The sequence below is a fragment of the Nicotiana tabacum genome, chromosome 8, assembly GCF_000715075.1.
Source record: "Nicotiana tabacum cultivar K326 chromosome 8, ASM71507v2, whole genome shotgun sequence".
Lineage (NCBI taxonomy): Eukaryota > Viridiplantae > Streptophyta > Magnoliopsida > Solanales > Solanaceae > Nicotiana > Nicotiana tabacum.
Genome location: NC_134087.1, coordinates 10,002,879 through 10,020,794, shown reverse-complemented (window position 1 = coordinate 10,020,794; position 17,916 = coordinate 10,002,879). Strand labels below are relative to the sequence as shown.

Genomic DNA, 17,916 nt, shown 5'->3' with positions numbered 1-17,916 from the left:
TGGAATCAAGGCTATATATGTTGCATTGAAGCTTTTCTCGAACATCTCCTGAGAATGGAAGTTGTTGAAGGCCTCTATGATGTCGTCTTTCAAAATGTCCCAAACACTTTATGAAAAAACCCATTGTGTATCCATCCGGACCTGGGGCCTTGTCACTTGCACACATCTTCAGACCGCTCAAAACTTCTTGTTCGTCAAAGTTACTCTGTAAAGACTTCCTCTCTGATTCAGAAATTTTTGGACTACTTTCAAAATTGACAGATGGTCTCCACTCTTCAGGTTCTGTGTATAATCCCTTGTAGAATTCAATGATCTCGTTCTCTATTCTGTCTGGATCCTCGACTACTTCATGTCGAATAATTAGTTGATCAATGTTGTTTCTCTTGTGTGCATTGGCAGTACGATGGAAAAACTTTGTATTCCTATCCCCTTCTTTGAGCCACAGAGCTCTTGATTTCTGTCTCCATGCACTTTCTTCGTTCTTGAGGTGATCCTCAAACTCCATGAGGGTAGCTGCCTTCCTCACTGATTCCTCCTCTGTCAGAGCTCTTAATTGTTGTGTTGCCTCAAAACCTGCAAGTTGACTCAGCAATTTTGATTTTTGCAATCCCAGATTACCTTTACAGCTTTTGCTCCATTCTTTTAGCTTGCCCTTTAGAGCTTTTAACTTGCAAGCTAAAATATAAACTGGTCTTCCTGAAAATTCAAAAGATGTTCACCAGTCTCTAATTCTGTCATCAAAACCTTCCACATTCAGCCACCAATTTTCAAATTTAAAGTATGATTTAGCTTGTTCCCAAGCACCACAGTATAGAGCCATAGGTGAATGGTCAGAAATCAACCTTTGTTGAAGAGTTTGGTTGATATTTTTGAAACTTTCATCCCATTCTTCTGAAATGAGAAATCTATCTATTCTTGAAGCGCTTGTATGATTATCCCCTTTGAACCAAGTATAGTAGCCTCCTTCAAGTCGAAGATCTATCAACTACATATCTTCTATAAAATTCGAGAATTCCACCATCGCTCTGGACCTCCTTGAACATTCCCGTTTTTCAGAAGGGTACCTTGTAACGTTAAAATCACCACAAACCGCCCAAGGACCCTCCATCAATCCCCTCACTGCACCAATTTCTCTCCATACTATTTTCCTTTCTATTCTGCAATTTGGGGCATATACTTCGGTTATGTGACATTGAAAATTCTGTAAGAGAGCCTCGAACTTGCAAGTCAAAGTGTATGCACCAGTCTGTAACCCCTCCCCTTTCCAAACTCTGCAATCCCATAATAACAAAATCCCCTCTCTCGTGCCGCTAGCTTCTAAACTTGCATACCTCACCCATCTCCCACCCCATATTTGATTGACTATTTCCTTGATATCCCCCTCCAATTTTGTCTCTTGCATGCATATATTATCTGCCCTCCAGTTCTGCACTTGACTTTTTATGATCTTCCTTTTCTTCTTATCGTTTAATCCCCTTACATTCCAAGAAATTAATTTGATCTTCATATTGAGATGATAGATATATCTCTTCCCCTGCTCCTTTTCCCGTCACTCTTGAATTTGACATCAAAAGAAGTTAATCCTTTTAATTCCAGTGATCCTTTGAACCTTTGTTTCTTTACCTCCAACTCCGTCTCCACCCTTCTAACCTGTCTGCAACTGTCAATTTGCATTAGCAACTCCAATGCTTCTTCTTCATGGCCTTGAAAATCTACTCCAAACATTTTCCCCAATTTGATCATATTTTGATGGACCCATAGTGTTGCATCCTTGTCTTTATCCATTAGTGGATTGTGTTGTTGTACTGCTATAGGAGTCACCTCCTCGATTTCCCAATCTTGGATAGTGCTGTAGTGCTTTAGTTGTTCTTGTTGCTCCAAAGCACTTTCGACTTGATCTTCCCCCATATTTGTGTTTGTGATCTGCTCCCCTGCCTTCTGTTCCATTCTTCCTATCTCTGCTCCACCTTCTGGCTGACCGCAACTGTTAAGTGTTGCCTTTGGTATACTTTCAAGGTTTGCATTGGAGATTGGATCCCCTGTACTGGATTCTTTTACCTTCAAAAACGAAGGGCCTCCCATTTCCTCAAAATAAGGCTTCAGCCTAATTTCATCAGAGGCCTCACACGAGAGATCATTAAAAATGACTTGTGCAGCCAAGTCGGAGTCATAGGATTTCAGCTCGTTGTTCGTCACTTTAAAGCTCCGATTTATCGAACTCGAACCATGTGTAAGTTGCACACATGCCTTTCCTTTATTATTGTTTTGCACTATGGTGCATTCCACTTCATTGTTCCAGTATCTCTCTCCTTCAAAGCAATGCGCGTTTTCTGGCATCTTCAGCTTAAATCTTGGCTGTCTTTTAGCCCAGATTGGGATGAAAAATTTGATCCCATCTCTTTCAATCCCAACCTCATTGGGAATCTTTCTGCCATCGCCAACAATTTTAATTCTAGCCCACTTAAGATGATTTTTGAGATCAGTTTCTTCTTCCGTAGCTATCCATCTCCCACAGAGATCTCTTATTTCTTTGAAGATCTTTTGTGACCATAAATGTAAAGGAATCCCCATGGCTCTAATCCAGCATGTTTCCACAATTTGTGAGTTTGGAATGCATCCAGCAATAGGATTCCACCATTCCAGATGAAGCTTGAACTTTCTCCATCTCCAGTCTCCTTGCAAAATCTGCTCCGCCATGTATCTGTTCGGAAATTCAAAAAGAAACATGTTGCCTGTCATTTCATACATGTTGACTCCATATGCTTTGTTCCATGAAGCACTAGCCCATCGCCTTATGTCTGCTAAAGTGGGTCTCTCATTGATTTCTTTCCCAAAAAACCCGATAATGCATCTTTTTAGTAGACCAGAATCCTCGCTACTTGTCGGTTCCACAACAGAGATATCTCCATTGTTTATGCTGACCTTTGCCTCTCGAAGGGTATTGGATTGCCATTTACTCTCCTTAATTGCTTTGACATAAGGATAATTGTCCACAGTGATTCTGGGTGGGACTGTGGGATTCATTTTGGGGGTCTGATATATGAATCTTTCTATCTTAGCTGCTATGTCTTTCCAACCAACATTCAAAGCTAACTCTGGGATTATAATAACTGACCTTCCTTCTCCCTTCAGTGACAAAATACTCATATATCTTCCATGAACGTTGATTTCCTAGTACAGAAATGTTCTGTCATTTGGTCCTTGTACTTCCATCGCTTTACTAAATTCATTTGATCTGTCAATGCTTCTTTAAGTACAAAGCAGATCCATTCCATTGCCTTTCTGCCCATGGATGAGCGTCTCATCATGCTGCGGCTTCTCTCCACCCATTCGAACCATACATCTTTGTTGGAATTCCATCTGGTGATGTCAAAAGATTTGAATCCTGCGTTGAAATATATCCGGTTTTCTCCCATATTGTACAAACCAGCTGCTCAGATTATGAAAATTATAAGGAGTGTTTGAAGGTTATCACAGTTGAGCTGTTGAGGTAAAAAGAAACTGAAATCTGGACGAACAGAGGTTCCCCGCCCCCCGGAAAAAATATAAGTCGTTGGAAATCTGAAAAAGCTGTACAGGTCTGGTCGGAATTAACCCCTGAGATTCATTGCTGAGTTCTGGTCGGAATTTCCCCTTGAAACAAAGAAAAACAAAGAGGAAGAGAGGGGAATAGATTATATCCGGAAGAAGCTGACCTCTGGACGGAAAAAGGTTCGTTTTCGCTGGAAAAAAGTAAAAGTTGTCGGAAATCAGAAATTTTTAGATGGTTGTGGTCGGAATAAAGCCGTGAGGAGGCTGTCCCAAAGAAAAAATTGAAAACTGGCCTGGAAATAGCTCACGCGCCGGCGCGTGGCAACGGAAGCACCGGAGCTGGGCCGCGCGTGGCGGTGCGTGGCGTTGTCTATCCCGGATCTGTTTTCAGAGATTTGGTCGGAACTCTGTTGTCTCTCTAATGATGTTCGTGAAAACTCAATATTCCTCGTTCTCAGGCTCCTGGGGGAGTGTGCCTGAGAGCTTCTGAGAGTAGAGACGGGTTTTCTTGGCGAAGCTCCTTAATAACAGCAGTCAATACCTCAGGGTTAAAACCCAAATCGCAGAGAGCAATTAGAACAGAAAGAGTGTGACGATCGAGGCCTGTGTCCAGAATATTTAACATATGAAATACCAGTTCTAGAGAATCACGTGTTGTTCGTGCAGCCTCCGGATCCATTTCGAGAGTCCGTAAAGTCAAATCCTGAACATAAGAAGTTGAAAAACTACCCAAAACTTAAACTGAAATTTCAAATTAGAGTCCAAAATGGAATGGGGGAACCGAAAATTTACTTCAACTATATTAATATTATATTCACAAAAACATCATTCACTTTACAATTGTCCTGGACGAGTTTCATACTTTGAAAACGGTCGATAATAGCATCGTTACTTACAATTTTAAATATCTTACGCTCTATATAGCAAACTAAACAATCATTTAGAAAATCATCATCCATCCTATTACGCAGATCATTTTTGATGTATTTCATTGATGAGAATGCTCTTTCCACGCTTGCGGTAGCAGCAAGTATAAGCAAAGTCAACTTCACAAGCAAATAAACAAGTGGCCAAGTAAGATCCAATTTTGTCTCTATCATCACACTAGCAAAATCCTTAATCCCCTTCAGGTTAAGAAATCTGCTATCACACTTTTGAGCATAGACAATGAAACTATCAAGTTGGAAACCGAGTTCTCGAAACTTGTTATCACCAAATTCACTGGGATAATACTCTGCCAACTTCATTATCCCGTCCTTATCAAAATTAGCAAATGAATCAACCGGACTCAAACTGGCCATATCAAGTAGTAAGTCAGTAGTCACAACATCAAAACAGTCATTAAGCTCTTGAAATTCCAAATCAATAACAGTATAAAACACTTCCACACGAAAGTGATGTAAATATGAAACTTTGGACCTCTTACGCTTCGACTTTCCTAGAGTATAGTCTTCATCCATTTTGGGAATTAGAATATCATGTTTACTACAAAATGAGCACACCTCATCCAACAAAGAGTTCCATTCAATTTCTCTCATCATTTGCAATCTTTTCTTTGCAAGGTCAAGCATTCCCATAGCATTAACAATATCTTGATCTTTCTTTTGTAAAGCTTTGTTCAATTCATTTGTAAATAACAACACCTTAAACATCAAGTGCAACATAAAAATAAATCCAAATTCTTGAATCTGGCTCAAAAGATTTTCTGCTGCAAATCTATCAAGATGATATGGACAGTCACGCTTCATATCTTTAAGCACATTAATAATTGAAGGAAATAAAACCATCAAATTTTCCAAAGTTTTAAAATGAGACCCCCAACGAGTATCACCCGGTCATTGGAGGCCACGTTCTTGATTCAAACCTTGCCCCGTATAGACTTCTCCAAATTTAAGCAACTCTTCCAACTTATCTGCTTGATGATGTCGAAGTGACTCCATGCGCTTAAATGAAGATCCAATAGTATTCAAAACATTAGTAACAACATAAAAGAAATTATCCACATCCGAATGCTTTTTAGAAAAAGCTATAAGTGCTAGTTGCAATTGATGAGCAAAACAGTGAATACAATATGCAGAGGGAGTGTCTTGCAAAATTAAAGACTTGAGACCACTTATTTTTCCTTGCATTTTACTAGCTCCATCATAGCCCTGTCCACGTATCTTGGATCTACTTAATGAATGATCCAAAAGCAAAGAATAAATTTCTTTTTGTAATGATGAGGAAGACGACAATACCCAAGAATCGCTCTATCGCCATTCCACTTTTCTTGACATATCACAAAATTAAGGCCATATGCTCCTTATGTGAGACGTCCTTTGATTCATCAACCAATATTGCAAAATAATCACCATCCAAATCTTCAATGATAGCTTTAGCTGCTTCTTTAGCACAAGCCTCCACAATCTCTTTTTAAATTGTTGGACAAATCATCATATCATTTTGTGGAGCATGACGTAATATTACTCTTCTTCATCCAGATGCCGATCTCCGTGTCATTCCAAAAGTTCAAGAATGCCACCTTTATATTCAGATTCTTCACTTTCTATCATGTCCACGAAATGGAAATCCCGAAATTAAAAGAGACCTTGCCACATCAATTGAGGCATTTAAGCGCATTCGGTAATCAATTTTTACTTTTTCACTTTGCTTATCAAAAGAAGATTGAATCGATTGACGTTGATTTTTCAAATCTAGCATCCTATTGAAGCATTTGTGATGGATACTATTTACTTCACCAACATGTGCTTTGAATCTTTCTACACCCTTGTTCCAACCCCTAAAACCATCTTTTGTAGATGCATCCCCTGTATTTCCACGGCTTTCAAGTTCATTCTTGAACAAATAACAACACAAACAAAATGCCGCATCTCCTTTTATGCTATACTCCAACCATTGAGAATATGGTCTTCTAAACCAAGTGGGACTAAATTGACGCATTTTACTCCCAATCTTAGTTTTAGGAAAGGCATGACCAATCGGCTGTCAAGGCCCTTTGTTTATATAATATCTCCTTACTTCATCTCGAATATTAGGACCATAATCTGAAATTGGCATTCTTTCTTTGGGATCCGGTTCAAAAGATTTCAAATCAAGCACTTTATCCACATTTGAAAGTAGAGAAGGATTTGTCTCCCTTTGAACTTCCGGAGCGATCTGTGAACTCATGGATGACCAACTAGCACTAGAACTTGGTTCACCATTTTTCGGCTTGGTGAGAAATTTATCCATTTTAATCTTATGGATCGTTCCTACCAAATTAAATATTCACACTTCTATTTAATCTATCTTAATTCAAATAAATTGTTAAATTCAAATCAATCATATTAAAGCATGTCAGTCAAGAAGTTATGGCACAAAATTAGGCATCTGTAGTTCTATACATGTATATTTGAACTTATACACTTTAATTGTGTTTGGATTGGAGCAAGTTCTTCAATAACTATGAACTATATTGCTTGGTTTGAAAACTAAATTTGTTTTGACTAAATTTAGACGAAGAACTGTTATTATAGATATACAAAATAGTATATGCAGTTCCTCGTTCAAATTAATATGACAGATTTATGCTTATTTGATCTGGAGATTTTCTTGAACTTAAATTATTGTCCCACGAAATTCCTTCGCTTAAATTCTTTTTCCCATGGATTTCAATCTTTGACTCAGCCAAGCATTTTCTCAAACACAATATGTGCACAAATTCTATAAACTATCAAAATTCAAGACCTTAAAGCCCTAGCTCTCCCAAATTCTCACTAGAAATAACATCCAACAACTTCTCATTTCAAAAACAAACAATCAAAATCACCATCAAGGCATCAACAAGACAAAATCTCGGCAAGAGATTCAAACATTGAGCACTGAGCAGAACGGGAAAAGAGAGAGCGGGGAATAGCAAGAGTAGAAGAAAGCTGCAGCGAGTGAATTAAATACAGAGCAAGGAGAGAGAGTACTTACATACACGAGAATTTTAAAGGAACATGGAGAAGAAATTGTTGCTTTCTTGAAGTCCGAAGAATCCAGTTAGAGTCGATAGAGAGAGAGAGTTGAGAGGGAGATAGCGGTGTATTTTATTTGTAGGGATTTGATCGTATATACCCAAATTCCCCCTAAAAGACATGGGCTATGTTTTTAGCCAATAGGAACTTAAAAAAAAAACTTAATATAAAAAAGTGTAAGGGACAGGGATCGAATCCTTGACCTGGGGGACACAAGGGCACCAATTTACCAATGCACCAAGGTAGTCAATTGAGCATGGGTGGTCACAAACATATTTATATAAGATAAAATTTAAAATTGGAACTGTTTATACATAGTCTAGGGAGGGGAGCATGGGTGCATGTACCCCATCCCCCTCCACATAAATCCGCCTTTGGTATAACATTGTATTAAAATCCCCAACTATCATCCATGGGACTGCGATACTTAACAAGAGTTGTTGTAGAGTATCCCAGATGATTCTTTTTTGTTCAATCCCATTGTATCCATACACTACTGTGAGTAAGTAGTCAATATCACTTCTTCTACTTTTTACCTGACAATGTACCATTTGAGCATCATATTTAATACCGATTAACAATCAGGTTAGTGGTATCCCATAGTATCCAGATTCTACCATTAATTGCATCTTTGTAGTTTGTTAGCATATTCCATCCAAGTGTAATAGCTTTTGCAATCCTTTGAGCATTCTATTCCTTCACTTTAGTTTCTATGAGTCCCACCAGCTTAATTTTATTTCCTCTAATATACTCTCTTACCTCCTTTTGTTTATATCTTTTATTTACATCCCTAATGTTCCAAAACAACCAATTCATCATAGTTGCATGGTATTTCCACCTCTATCCCGGTGGCATGTGATCCTCATATCTACTTGTTGACACAACTTCAAATCTATTCGTCACTAGGACAGGGGTTACAACTGGGAAGTTAATGAAGTTAAGTTCAGTGCTATTCTGCATTGCTTTGCCTATGTCATCTGTTTCTCCTTTGCAGCTACAAGTATTGTTGTGTTGTGTTGAGATGGCTCTTTAGTCCCCCTAGGATCAGGTAACCTTGTTATTCTTGTTTGGCCTGCAGCTACATTATTACCCTCTAGTTCTTGTTCAACAGGTGCGGTTTGCTTTGCATTCTGAGGTTCAGTTGCAACATGTATAGGCCCTTTGGTTCTCCATTCTTGTGCAACAACCTTGTTATCCCTTGCTCTCCTTATCTGATTTGGTTGTTGCATAACAGGGTGTGCTTGGGTAGTGCATTTGTGTTCCACAACCAAACATTTGTCACAATAAGCAAATTTCCAGTCATAGGTTACAGACTGTTGAAATTTCTTTCCATAAGGGTCCATAACCATGATTTCAGTGGACAATTCTATGGTAACATTAACTTCAATAAGCATTCGAGCATAAGATACTCGAATCTGTTTAGTAGTGCACTCATCAGCAAATACGGGGTCCCAATTACACTAGCAATCCTGCTTAAAGAGCCAACTCTTCAACACGACATAGGCAATTTAGGAAACTTTACCCATAGTAGCATAACAGTAGGGAATTCCTTTAATGAAATCGAAATCTGGAGTCCATGGTTTTAGAATGATGGGCTTGTTAGCAACTGAGTAAAAGCCAACACATAATATCTCTCGTGCATCTGCTGCGAACTGAAATTTGATGATATAATAGCCTTCATCATGATAGAACAGTTCAGGTTCAGAACATGCGCCCTGGGCCATCACCTATGATATATGCTATCAGTGCACGTCTCCATTTGTTCTCCTCCTCTTCTACTTTTAGCTTATCTAATTGAACCACAGGTTGACCATCAACAATTTGTGGCGGAATATAGGATAGTGACATACCATTGGTGGCAAACCTATTCTTCTGAAACAGAGTTGTCCATGGTGCTTTAGGTCTAGTAGGCTCATCAGCCATCGCCACCTCTACCACTGTTGATTTCTCCGAATTTCCTTGGTTACTTGTTTTTTAGCTTGATTTAATTTTCCATTGGCGGGCACTAGCAGAGAAGGGGCTAATTGACCCATTGTCAATGGGATGTTCAAATCTAGCCTCTTTGAGATACCAGAGTTCATCGATGAAGAACCAATTTCACATGCAGTGCCTCCGATAGTAGCTGGATCTACATTGGGGATGGATGTTGGTGTAGTTATCTCTTGCGTCAATTTCTCCATCGGTCATTGGTTACGAGTTACCACCGAGCTTACAAAGTTAGCTAGGGGTTGCGTCTTAGGTCGGCCGCGTCCTCTACCTCTCCCTTTCGCCATGGCTGACACAGGCGTCGTACGTTAATTAACGTGCGCCGAGAGCATGAGGAAGGAGGGTTTTTTTAACTGTCCGACTTCTGAACTAAATTGTGTAGTATCAGTGTTTCGGAGAGCGCGAAACGCAAAAAAATGACGAGGGCTCGCCTCACCCAAAGCGCGAAGTTCGAAGCTCGCAATTTTACAATTAAACTAAAATAAGCAATGAATTAAATAAATTATAACTCAACAAAAATAAATATTTAAACAAATGAAGCTTTATTTATAATTATAAATAAATATAAGCAGGTTTTTTCTCTATTAAATATAAATTATATTACATATCAATGTGTATTAAGTCTAATGTTGTGAAAAGCGCTTGCTTCGCCTGAAAAGCGATGAACCTGCGCCTCGCTTCGCTTCATCGCTTTAAGCGACGAAGCGCGCGCTTCAAACAACATTGGGTAGTATATAGCTCGAAATATTGGATGTTAACTGAAATTTATAAAATTCTTTTTCTTTTTATGCCTACTCCGTCCTTTGCCCTATGCTTGCATTTGCTACATGATGCAAAATTAAGCTTTCTGGAGCTGTTTGCATCAGGCCATGAGGCTTATGGTTGTATCATGTTTGGAAGTGCTGAATAAGCTATCCTTTCCAGTTAATATTAATCATTAAAGCCTGGTATTTGATTATTCTGTTTGGGATGGTGTGGAGAAGTAGGAGAACTATAGTTTTGTTTAAGCTCAAGGCGGCACCATGACACCACTTTACTTTCTAGGGCAAGCACATCCTATTTTGTGAACAATTATTTCGAGTTACGTGGACCAGCCTGCTAAGCTGTCTTGACATGAGATGATGTCAGTGCCTGCTAACCTGTCGTCGAAGGAAGATGGACAGTGATGCTGAAGCCAGGATGTAAAAATTTTGCTCTTCGTTAAATTTCAAATGTGGGTTATATATTACCCTTCTCATTCAGGTTTAAATTGGAGGAACAATTGTGTTGGAGGGAAGAGTGGACCCCCTTTAAGTTTTAACTTTTTGAGAAGGCTATTTTGGGATAGTCCAAAAGGGAAATATGAGCAGACAAGATGTGGAGAAAACAGATTTAACTTAAGTTGTGCTATGGGAATTTGTCGCTATGTATACGAATCATCATCGTAGAATCAGGGACGAATATCACAAAATGCAAATAAGCCATTTTCATGTGTTTGTATGGTTCCTCTTTCTGTCAAAAACTGGGCTGTTATAGGCTTTGCTTCATGGCAGACAGGCAATTCTAATCTCTGACTTGTGCATCTTCTGTATGCAGTGATTGTCTTTTAATCTTGTCAATATTTGTCTAAGCAAAAGCAAATTCATTAGTATTACACGGCTTTTGAGAGAACTAGTTGCTCGAAACTGAGGTGCCTTGATTTATCCTAGAAAAGAATCAAGAATTGATGTGTCAGCTTCTATCTTTACTACTTATTAAGTAATAAATACTGATGTTCTGACAATTTTTTCAGGTTCTTGAAATCTTGGAGTTATATAGACATATATATGAAGAATTCTTAGCTGTTCCAGTGAGTAAGGGAAAGAAAAGCGAGCTTGAGAAGTTTGCTGGTGGACTCTATACGACTACAGTAGAGGTAGACATTATTTGGCAGTTCTTTCTACTGCTGGTGAAATTGTTGTTATCTTCATTCTTTTACATTGTTCACGGCTTTGTTTGCTAGGCTTTTATCCCTAATACTGGCCGTGGTATCCAAGGTGCGACTTCACACTGTTTGGGCCAGAATTTTGCAAAAATGTTTGAGATAAATTTTGAAAATGAGAAGGGAGAGAAGGCTATGGTCTGGCAGAATTGCTGGGGCTTTACAACCAGAACGGTGGATACTCCCCATTGAGAAACTCTCTATTGTGCAGTTGGTAATTCAGATATCAATCTTACTCACCCTTCTTTTATCTGGTACTGTGACAGATTGGTGTGATGATCATGGTTCATGGAGATGATAAAGGCCTGGTCTTACCTCCTAAAGTTGCAGCAACACAAGTAATTCTTATTCCCGTGACATACAAGGATGCTAATACTCAAGGGATCTTTGACGCCTGTGCTGCCACTGTCAAAAACTTGAAGGAATCAGGTATTCGTGCTGAGGCAGATTACAGAGACAACTACTCACCTGGCTGGAAATATTCTCACTGGGAAATGAAGGGGGTTCCTCTTAGGATTGAAATAGGACCAAAAGATCTTGCAAATAATCAGGTACGGATTATAGTTACTCTCTACTGATTCAGTTGTTCATGAAAACAAAAAGTAGAAATGTTGTGTGCTATGGTGTTAATTGTTTGTTTTCTGAAAGCAGTCAAATAAAGTGTGGTATCTGTTTTATGTTTTTTGATCCAAAACTCTGAAATAACTTTCTCAGGTACGAGCTGTTCGACGTGACAATGGAGCCAAAACTGATATTCCTGTGGCAAATTTAGTCGAAGAAGTAAACAATGTGCTTGCCTCTATCCAACAAAATCTATTTGATGTCGCAAAACAAAAGCGGGATGCTTGTGTTCAGGTTGTAAAGACCTGGGATGAATTTGCTGAAGCAATAAGCCAAAAGAAATTGATCTTGGCTCCTTGGTGTGATGAGGAGGTAAAATTCTATCAATCTTGTTGCATATGAGATGAATTTTTTAATTTGCTCTTCAATATTGGGCTGGAAAAATAGAGGGAGTTTCTCGGAGTCAGTCTCTGCATCAGGAAAGTTTGATCTTGAAATGCCACATATTGGCAGGGTTGAGTCTATCTAGAAATTCAATGGATTGCGATCATGGTCAATTAGCAACTCAATATCTACTGATTATATCAAATTAAATCAAGAAATAACTTGAGATTCATGATCCCTGTCTAAGAGATATGGTAATAAACAGACTCAGAACCAATGCTTTATTTGTCAGATCTGATCACTAGTTTTCCTTATGCAGATGGTCATATATTCTTCTCTTTTGTGTGAGGGGGTTTAAAACTCATAAAGCTCTAACTAGGCACACCTTAACCATCTTAAGAAACTCACTTCCATCATCCAGAATTGAAGCATGGATGCTCCTATGTCTGGTTTGTCCGGCTGGACAAATCATGTGCTCACTTTTATGAAGCAAGAAAAGTGTCCTAGTTGCAGTTGGTGTTTTCCCTGAGCTGGTGAATAGACTATTTTGGCTACACTGTTACAAATGCCACCTCCTTTTCCCAGCCCAAAGATGATGAAACTGAGAACGAACTTAAACTAACAAATCTTTCTATAGCACTTTGTTTCATAGTGAGTGCAGGCTCTCTCTCCCTTTCTTGTAATGATAACATTAGTTTGCATAGTGAGTTTGTTATTCCTGATACACATTCCTCAAATTAAGGTGATCAATTTATTCCCAGCTAGATTATCATTTCCTGTTTGCATATGTTTCACATGAACTCTGATACTTTCTAATAGGATGTCGAGAAAGACGTGAAGGCACGGACAAAAGGGGAGATGGGTGCAGCGAAGACTCTCTGTTCACCATTTGACCAGCCTGAGCTGCCTGAAGGTACTATTTGTCCTTGCAGTATGTATAACTATTGCCTAAAACACAGCGAAGTTAAAATAAGCGTTGCCGACTGTAGACTTGTCAATTTTACTGCTGTTTTGGTGGTACTGCTTATTGAAAATTGAATTTTACCATAATCTGATATTATCATTTTCTCCTGCTACGTCGTAGGTACATTGTGCTTTGCCTCGGGTAAACCTGCTAAGAAATGGACATACTGGGGCCGCAGCTATTGATGATTCATATTGATCTCTATTCCATTTTTCTGAGTTCGGGCGATTTAGAAATTGTATTCCGAATTGCTAATTGCAACCATTAGTTTCTTTCTTAACATGTTTGGTGCTGGATAATTCACTGTCTTTTGTTTCCCCCTTTTCCCGATCTTATATTGAATTTTATAGTTCACACTTCACAACTCAAAGAGAAGCTCTTAAATATTTGCACCTCGTCTTTTTTCTAACTAATGATTTACTTTAAAAAATTGTATACACAGGGGTGGCAAAATGGTTAATGAAAACAGTTAACCACCCATATTATCCACTAAAAAATGGGTTGAATAATGAACTTTATAAAAACGGGTCAAATATGGATAAGAACCATATTATCCATTTAGAAAATGGATAACTAATGAGTAACCAATGGATAACCGGGTCTAACTTTTACATTTCTAAAGCCTCAAATTGAGGTTTCTCAAATTAGGGAGACTAAATTTTTTTCCAAAAGTGATCATATACAAGAAGTCATGGATAATATGTGTAACTCATATTATTCGCCGGTTAACCCATTTTTTATCTGTATTAAATATGGGTCGAGTCGGATATTTGATCCGTTTTTTCATTACCCATTATCGACCCGAATCATATCCGCCCGCGCCTCCCGGTTGCCACTCCTATATACACCAAATGGCTATCTTATCACTGTAGTATTCAGGCTTCGTTCATTCTCATTGCCGCAATGCTTCTTATCCATATCTAAAGTAAGCAAAGTTAATTAGAATATGGTCAGAGAGCCTTTAATCTTCTGCATCCAGAAGATTAGTGACCTGGTAAATAAAGTAAATGAATTTGTTGCAATAACCTGAATTCTGAACTGCACTTATTTGTCAAATATTTGCATTGGGAAAGTATAAGTGAAAACTACAGACCAGTAACGATGCAAAAGGCAATACAGAGAAAAAAAATACTACTAGGAGTATATGTTATCACAATCTAGATTTTGAAACTATTGATAAAAACAAAAGTAGGAAAACATTTTGTAAAAGGTTAAAGAGATCGATCATTGTCTCTGATGATTGTTTAACCAAAAAGTGTAATTTCAGTCAAAGCTTTAATTTAGAAGAACACGAGTTACTGATAATCAAAACTGAATAAAGGAAAGTGATTTTGCTAACAATAAGATAGACAGAAGAAAACAAAGTAAACAAGTATATTCAGATAATCTTTCGTGTCCTTACAAATGATTCATTCTCTCATTTTTATAGCTATATATCTTAAATATATACGTTTTGCCTTTGTTATAATTAGGTCATTATAGACAATTAAAGGCATTAAATGCTATGTTACATAATCATTGTAATTTAATACATATTCTCTAACGTTTTTAGTATTTACTCTTATTAAATACTGTATCTGTACTCTCTTATGCTGTCAGATTCATTCTCCTTGATTTTTGAGTATAAATAGGTATGAGTCTTTTGAATAGCTGCTCGTGCCTCTACTTGTACTTTCTGCTCATATTTATTGCAACTCGTGCCGCTTTGCCAATCATCACTCTTTGACCAGCCTTCGCATCATGACACGTATCTTCCAATCACTTTAATATGTAAACTCGATTTTCACAAATACAATGATACTTTAAAATAATTTAAGTTCGTTATTTTATGGAGTATGTAAAAGCTGATTCCGTAATTGTATAGTGTAGTCACTATGCTTACAATAAACTAATCGATAAAACGAAATTTTCAGAATTAAACAATCTGCATATTTCACACATAACCATAAAGTGACGATCTCATTAATGATACAGATCCTCATCAAACCAACACAATCAGTGGATTTCTACTTATCCCCCACCACTAATACAAGAAACACTGACCAAAATTCCTAATTAAAACACCCAAACCAAAACCTGAGAAACTACAAATCAGAAAAAAGATTGGTGGGAGAATAAAAAATCCATCTCTCACCATTCAAGTTTTTAAGTACACAAAAACAAAACAAGATAAATTTAAGTAGGTTTCAAATTTTGAAACATTGAATCCCACCTGATTGAGGATGTCCAATAATCACTATAATCTAAATCCATTTTCTCATCCCCACGAAGATCATGAATCATAGGACTCGAAAAACTATTAATTCTTGAACTAGACATGAATATAGGACTACCATTTGTAAGCAACAAAGTATTCTGCTTTGGTGCTACAACACTACTCTTGTTTCTCTTCATCTTGAGCATTGTTCTCTTCCCTCTTGAACTGTAACTTCTTCTAGGCACAAGTGCAAGTGTTGATTCGTCGCGACGAAGAACCCATGTCCTAAAATACTTGGAAAAACGTTTCTTGGTACGTTTCATTACCAAGAGAAACTTTGACATGGAATTTGGAACAGCTCCTCTCTCTTTCTTGGCAAGTTTGAGAATTTCCAGCCTGTGTTTGGCTATAGAAATTCCCATACTTTGGAGAAATTCATGGTTGAAGTAAGGAATGTCGTCTTGTTCTAGCTCGTTATGTGCAAATGCTAGGCCATATTCATAAACAAGTGATGGCTCTAGTTCTGTTTTGGACAGCCAAGAAAACCAATCCATGGCTAATTTGTTGTGTTGTTTGAAAGGAAAATAAATGTGTTTTGGAAATATTTATAAAGCTGAAAGTTAAAACATTGAAGGAAAAGAAAAGCTAAAGGCTAAAGGCTAAAGAAATGATGAGAAATTGGACATTTGGAGTTTGCTTTTTCGTTAGTGTGTGGCTATTACTTTGTTGGGGTGGTAGTTGAGACTTGAGAATTACTAAAATAAAAAAGATGGAGATGTTGAATATGATTTGTGGGGTATTCACTATTTCAAGGCCATGTTGTTCCCTCCAAAATTTGGCAAGTGTGAATTGGGACTTTTTCAAAGAGTGAGAAATAAGGAATGTTGGAGAGTTATATTGCCATCAATCACGGCGTGGAAAAAGCTTGGGTATATATTGGGGTTATTAGCCCTACTCTGCTTTTGCTTTTATTTTGCCTTTGCTCAAGGGATTATGATTAGTCACTCCAATATGCAAGGAGAACCTTTTCTAGTGTTAAAATAGTTTTGGGTTAACCAGTTTTCAGATCGATCATTCAAAAATAACCAGTATTTGTCAAGTCATTGAAAAATAACCACTATTTTGTTATAACAGAGACCGGTCCAACATAATATACTAGAGTTCGGTGCATCTGTGTATGAACTTCCAGCATATACTTTGCTGGCTCCAGTATATTTTATTATGCTGGAATATTTTACGGATTTTGAACAATGTTTTCATTTAAATGTATCTTTACATGAAAAGTAGTTAAATTTCGATGAACTTTAGAAACTATGGCTATTTTTGAATCACCACTTGTGAATCTGGCTATTTTTGAATTTCTCCCTTTTCTAATAGCACCAAAGAGAAACCTAAACCTCTAAGCAACAATATTCTAACTCTGATGTTCGGACTAATTTATTACATGTTATCTTTCACTTGTACAAGTATCGAGAACTATACCTACTAAGACATATAACAACAACAATAACGATCCGGTATAATCTCATTAGTGGAGTCTGGTAAGAATAATGTGTACGTAGATCTTACATCTACCCCAAGGGAATAAAAAAGTTGTTTCCGAAAGACACTCGACTCAAGAAGACAAAAAGAGTTAAAAGTATATGAAAAAAATTACCTAGCGTTTTTGACTTTGCTGAAATTTGAACTCTTGTTTTCTATGATTTCCATCCCAAGGTCGGTGTGTGTGCAAACTCTAAATCAAATTTGTGCATCAATTTTCTTGTTTAAAGAATTTGATTTCTTCTTTTATCTCGCCCTACACTAATTTGTGTGCTTGCAATACAGAGTGGGTATATAGAAAAAGCTTTTCCAGATCTTTGACTGAGAATCTGCTTTGTCCAGAAGGTACAAAAGTGTAGGTTTGATTAATCGTATATTATTGATAATGAGGTTTGACTCAAATTAATTTGCAAAATCAGGTTTTGCGTGCCATCGTCCTTACCAATTTCCAATATGTTAGTAACATCAGTATAATGGATATTATTTCATGGCAAATGTCATGAAAATTTGGCCATATTACAGTTGCCATAAGACCAGGAGGTCACATGCAGAGGCGGATCCAAGATTTAAATTTTATGGGTTCAATTTTAATGTTTTTAATATTGAACCCATTATATTTTTAAAGTTATGGGTTCATATATATTATTTTTGTAATTTTAATGAATTTTTATATATAATTTTTTACTTCGCGTCGAAAGTTATGGTTTCAGTTGAACCCATAGTCATTACACTACATCCGCCTCTGGGGTCGGGTCGGATATGATTCGAGTTAACATGGATAATAAAAAATAGA

General features: G+C 37.5%; 2 protein-coding genes across 7 annotated transcripts in view; one reads left to right on the top strand and one right to left on the bottom strand.

Moving 5' to 3' along the window:
* The window catches only part of LOC107765319 (proline--tRNA ligase, cytoplasmic-like), a 29,289-nt gene extending 15,535 nt beyond the window's left edge, over positions 1-13,754 (top strand). For 5 of the 6 annotated variants that reach the window (XM_075218966.1, XM_075218967.1, XM_075218965.1 and 2 more), the window contains 6 exons: positions 11,287-11,409; positions 11,497-11,649; positions 11,742-12,026; positions 12,190-12,408; positions 13,240-13,333; positions 13,505-13,754. In XM_075218966.1, the coding sequence (XP_075075067.1) occupies positions 11,287-11,409; positions 11,497-11,649; positions 11,742-12,026; positions 12,190-12,408; positions 13,240-13,333; positions 13,505-13,569 (939 nt within the window). In that variant the 3' untranslated portion in view covers positions 13,570-13,754. The remainder of the gene's footprint in view (positions 1-11,286; positions 11,410-11,496; positions 11,650-11,741; positions 12,027-12,189; positions 12,409-13,239; positions 13,334-13,504) is intronic. The other variant, XM_075218968.1, reaches the window with a different exon arrangement.
* A 1,561-nt stretch (positions 13,755-15,315) lies between these two features.
* LOC107765321 (uncharacterized) lies at positions 15,316-16,400 on the bottom strand. Its single transcript, XM_016583947.2, has one exon. The coding sequence runs from the start codon at positions 16,133-16,135 to the stop codon at positions 15,560-15,562; it is 576 nt and encodes a 191-aa protein (XP_016439433.1). The 5' UTR covers positions 16,136-16,400; the 3' UTR covers positions 15,316-15,559.
* Between the last annotated feature and the right edge of the window lie 1,516 nt (positions 16,401-17,916).

Excerpts from the sequence above, each read along its gene's own strand:
- LOC107765321 (XM_016583947.2), bottom strand. The coding sequence starts at position 16,135 with ATGGATTGGTTTTCTTGGCTGTCCAAAACAGAACTAGAGCCATCACTT.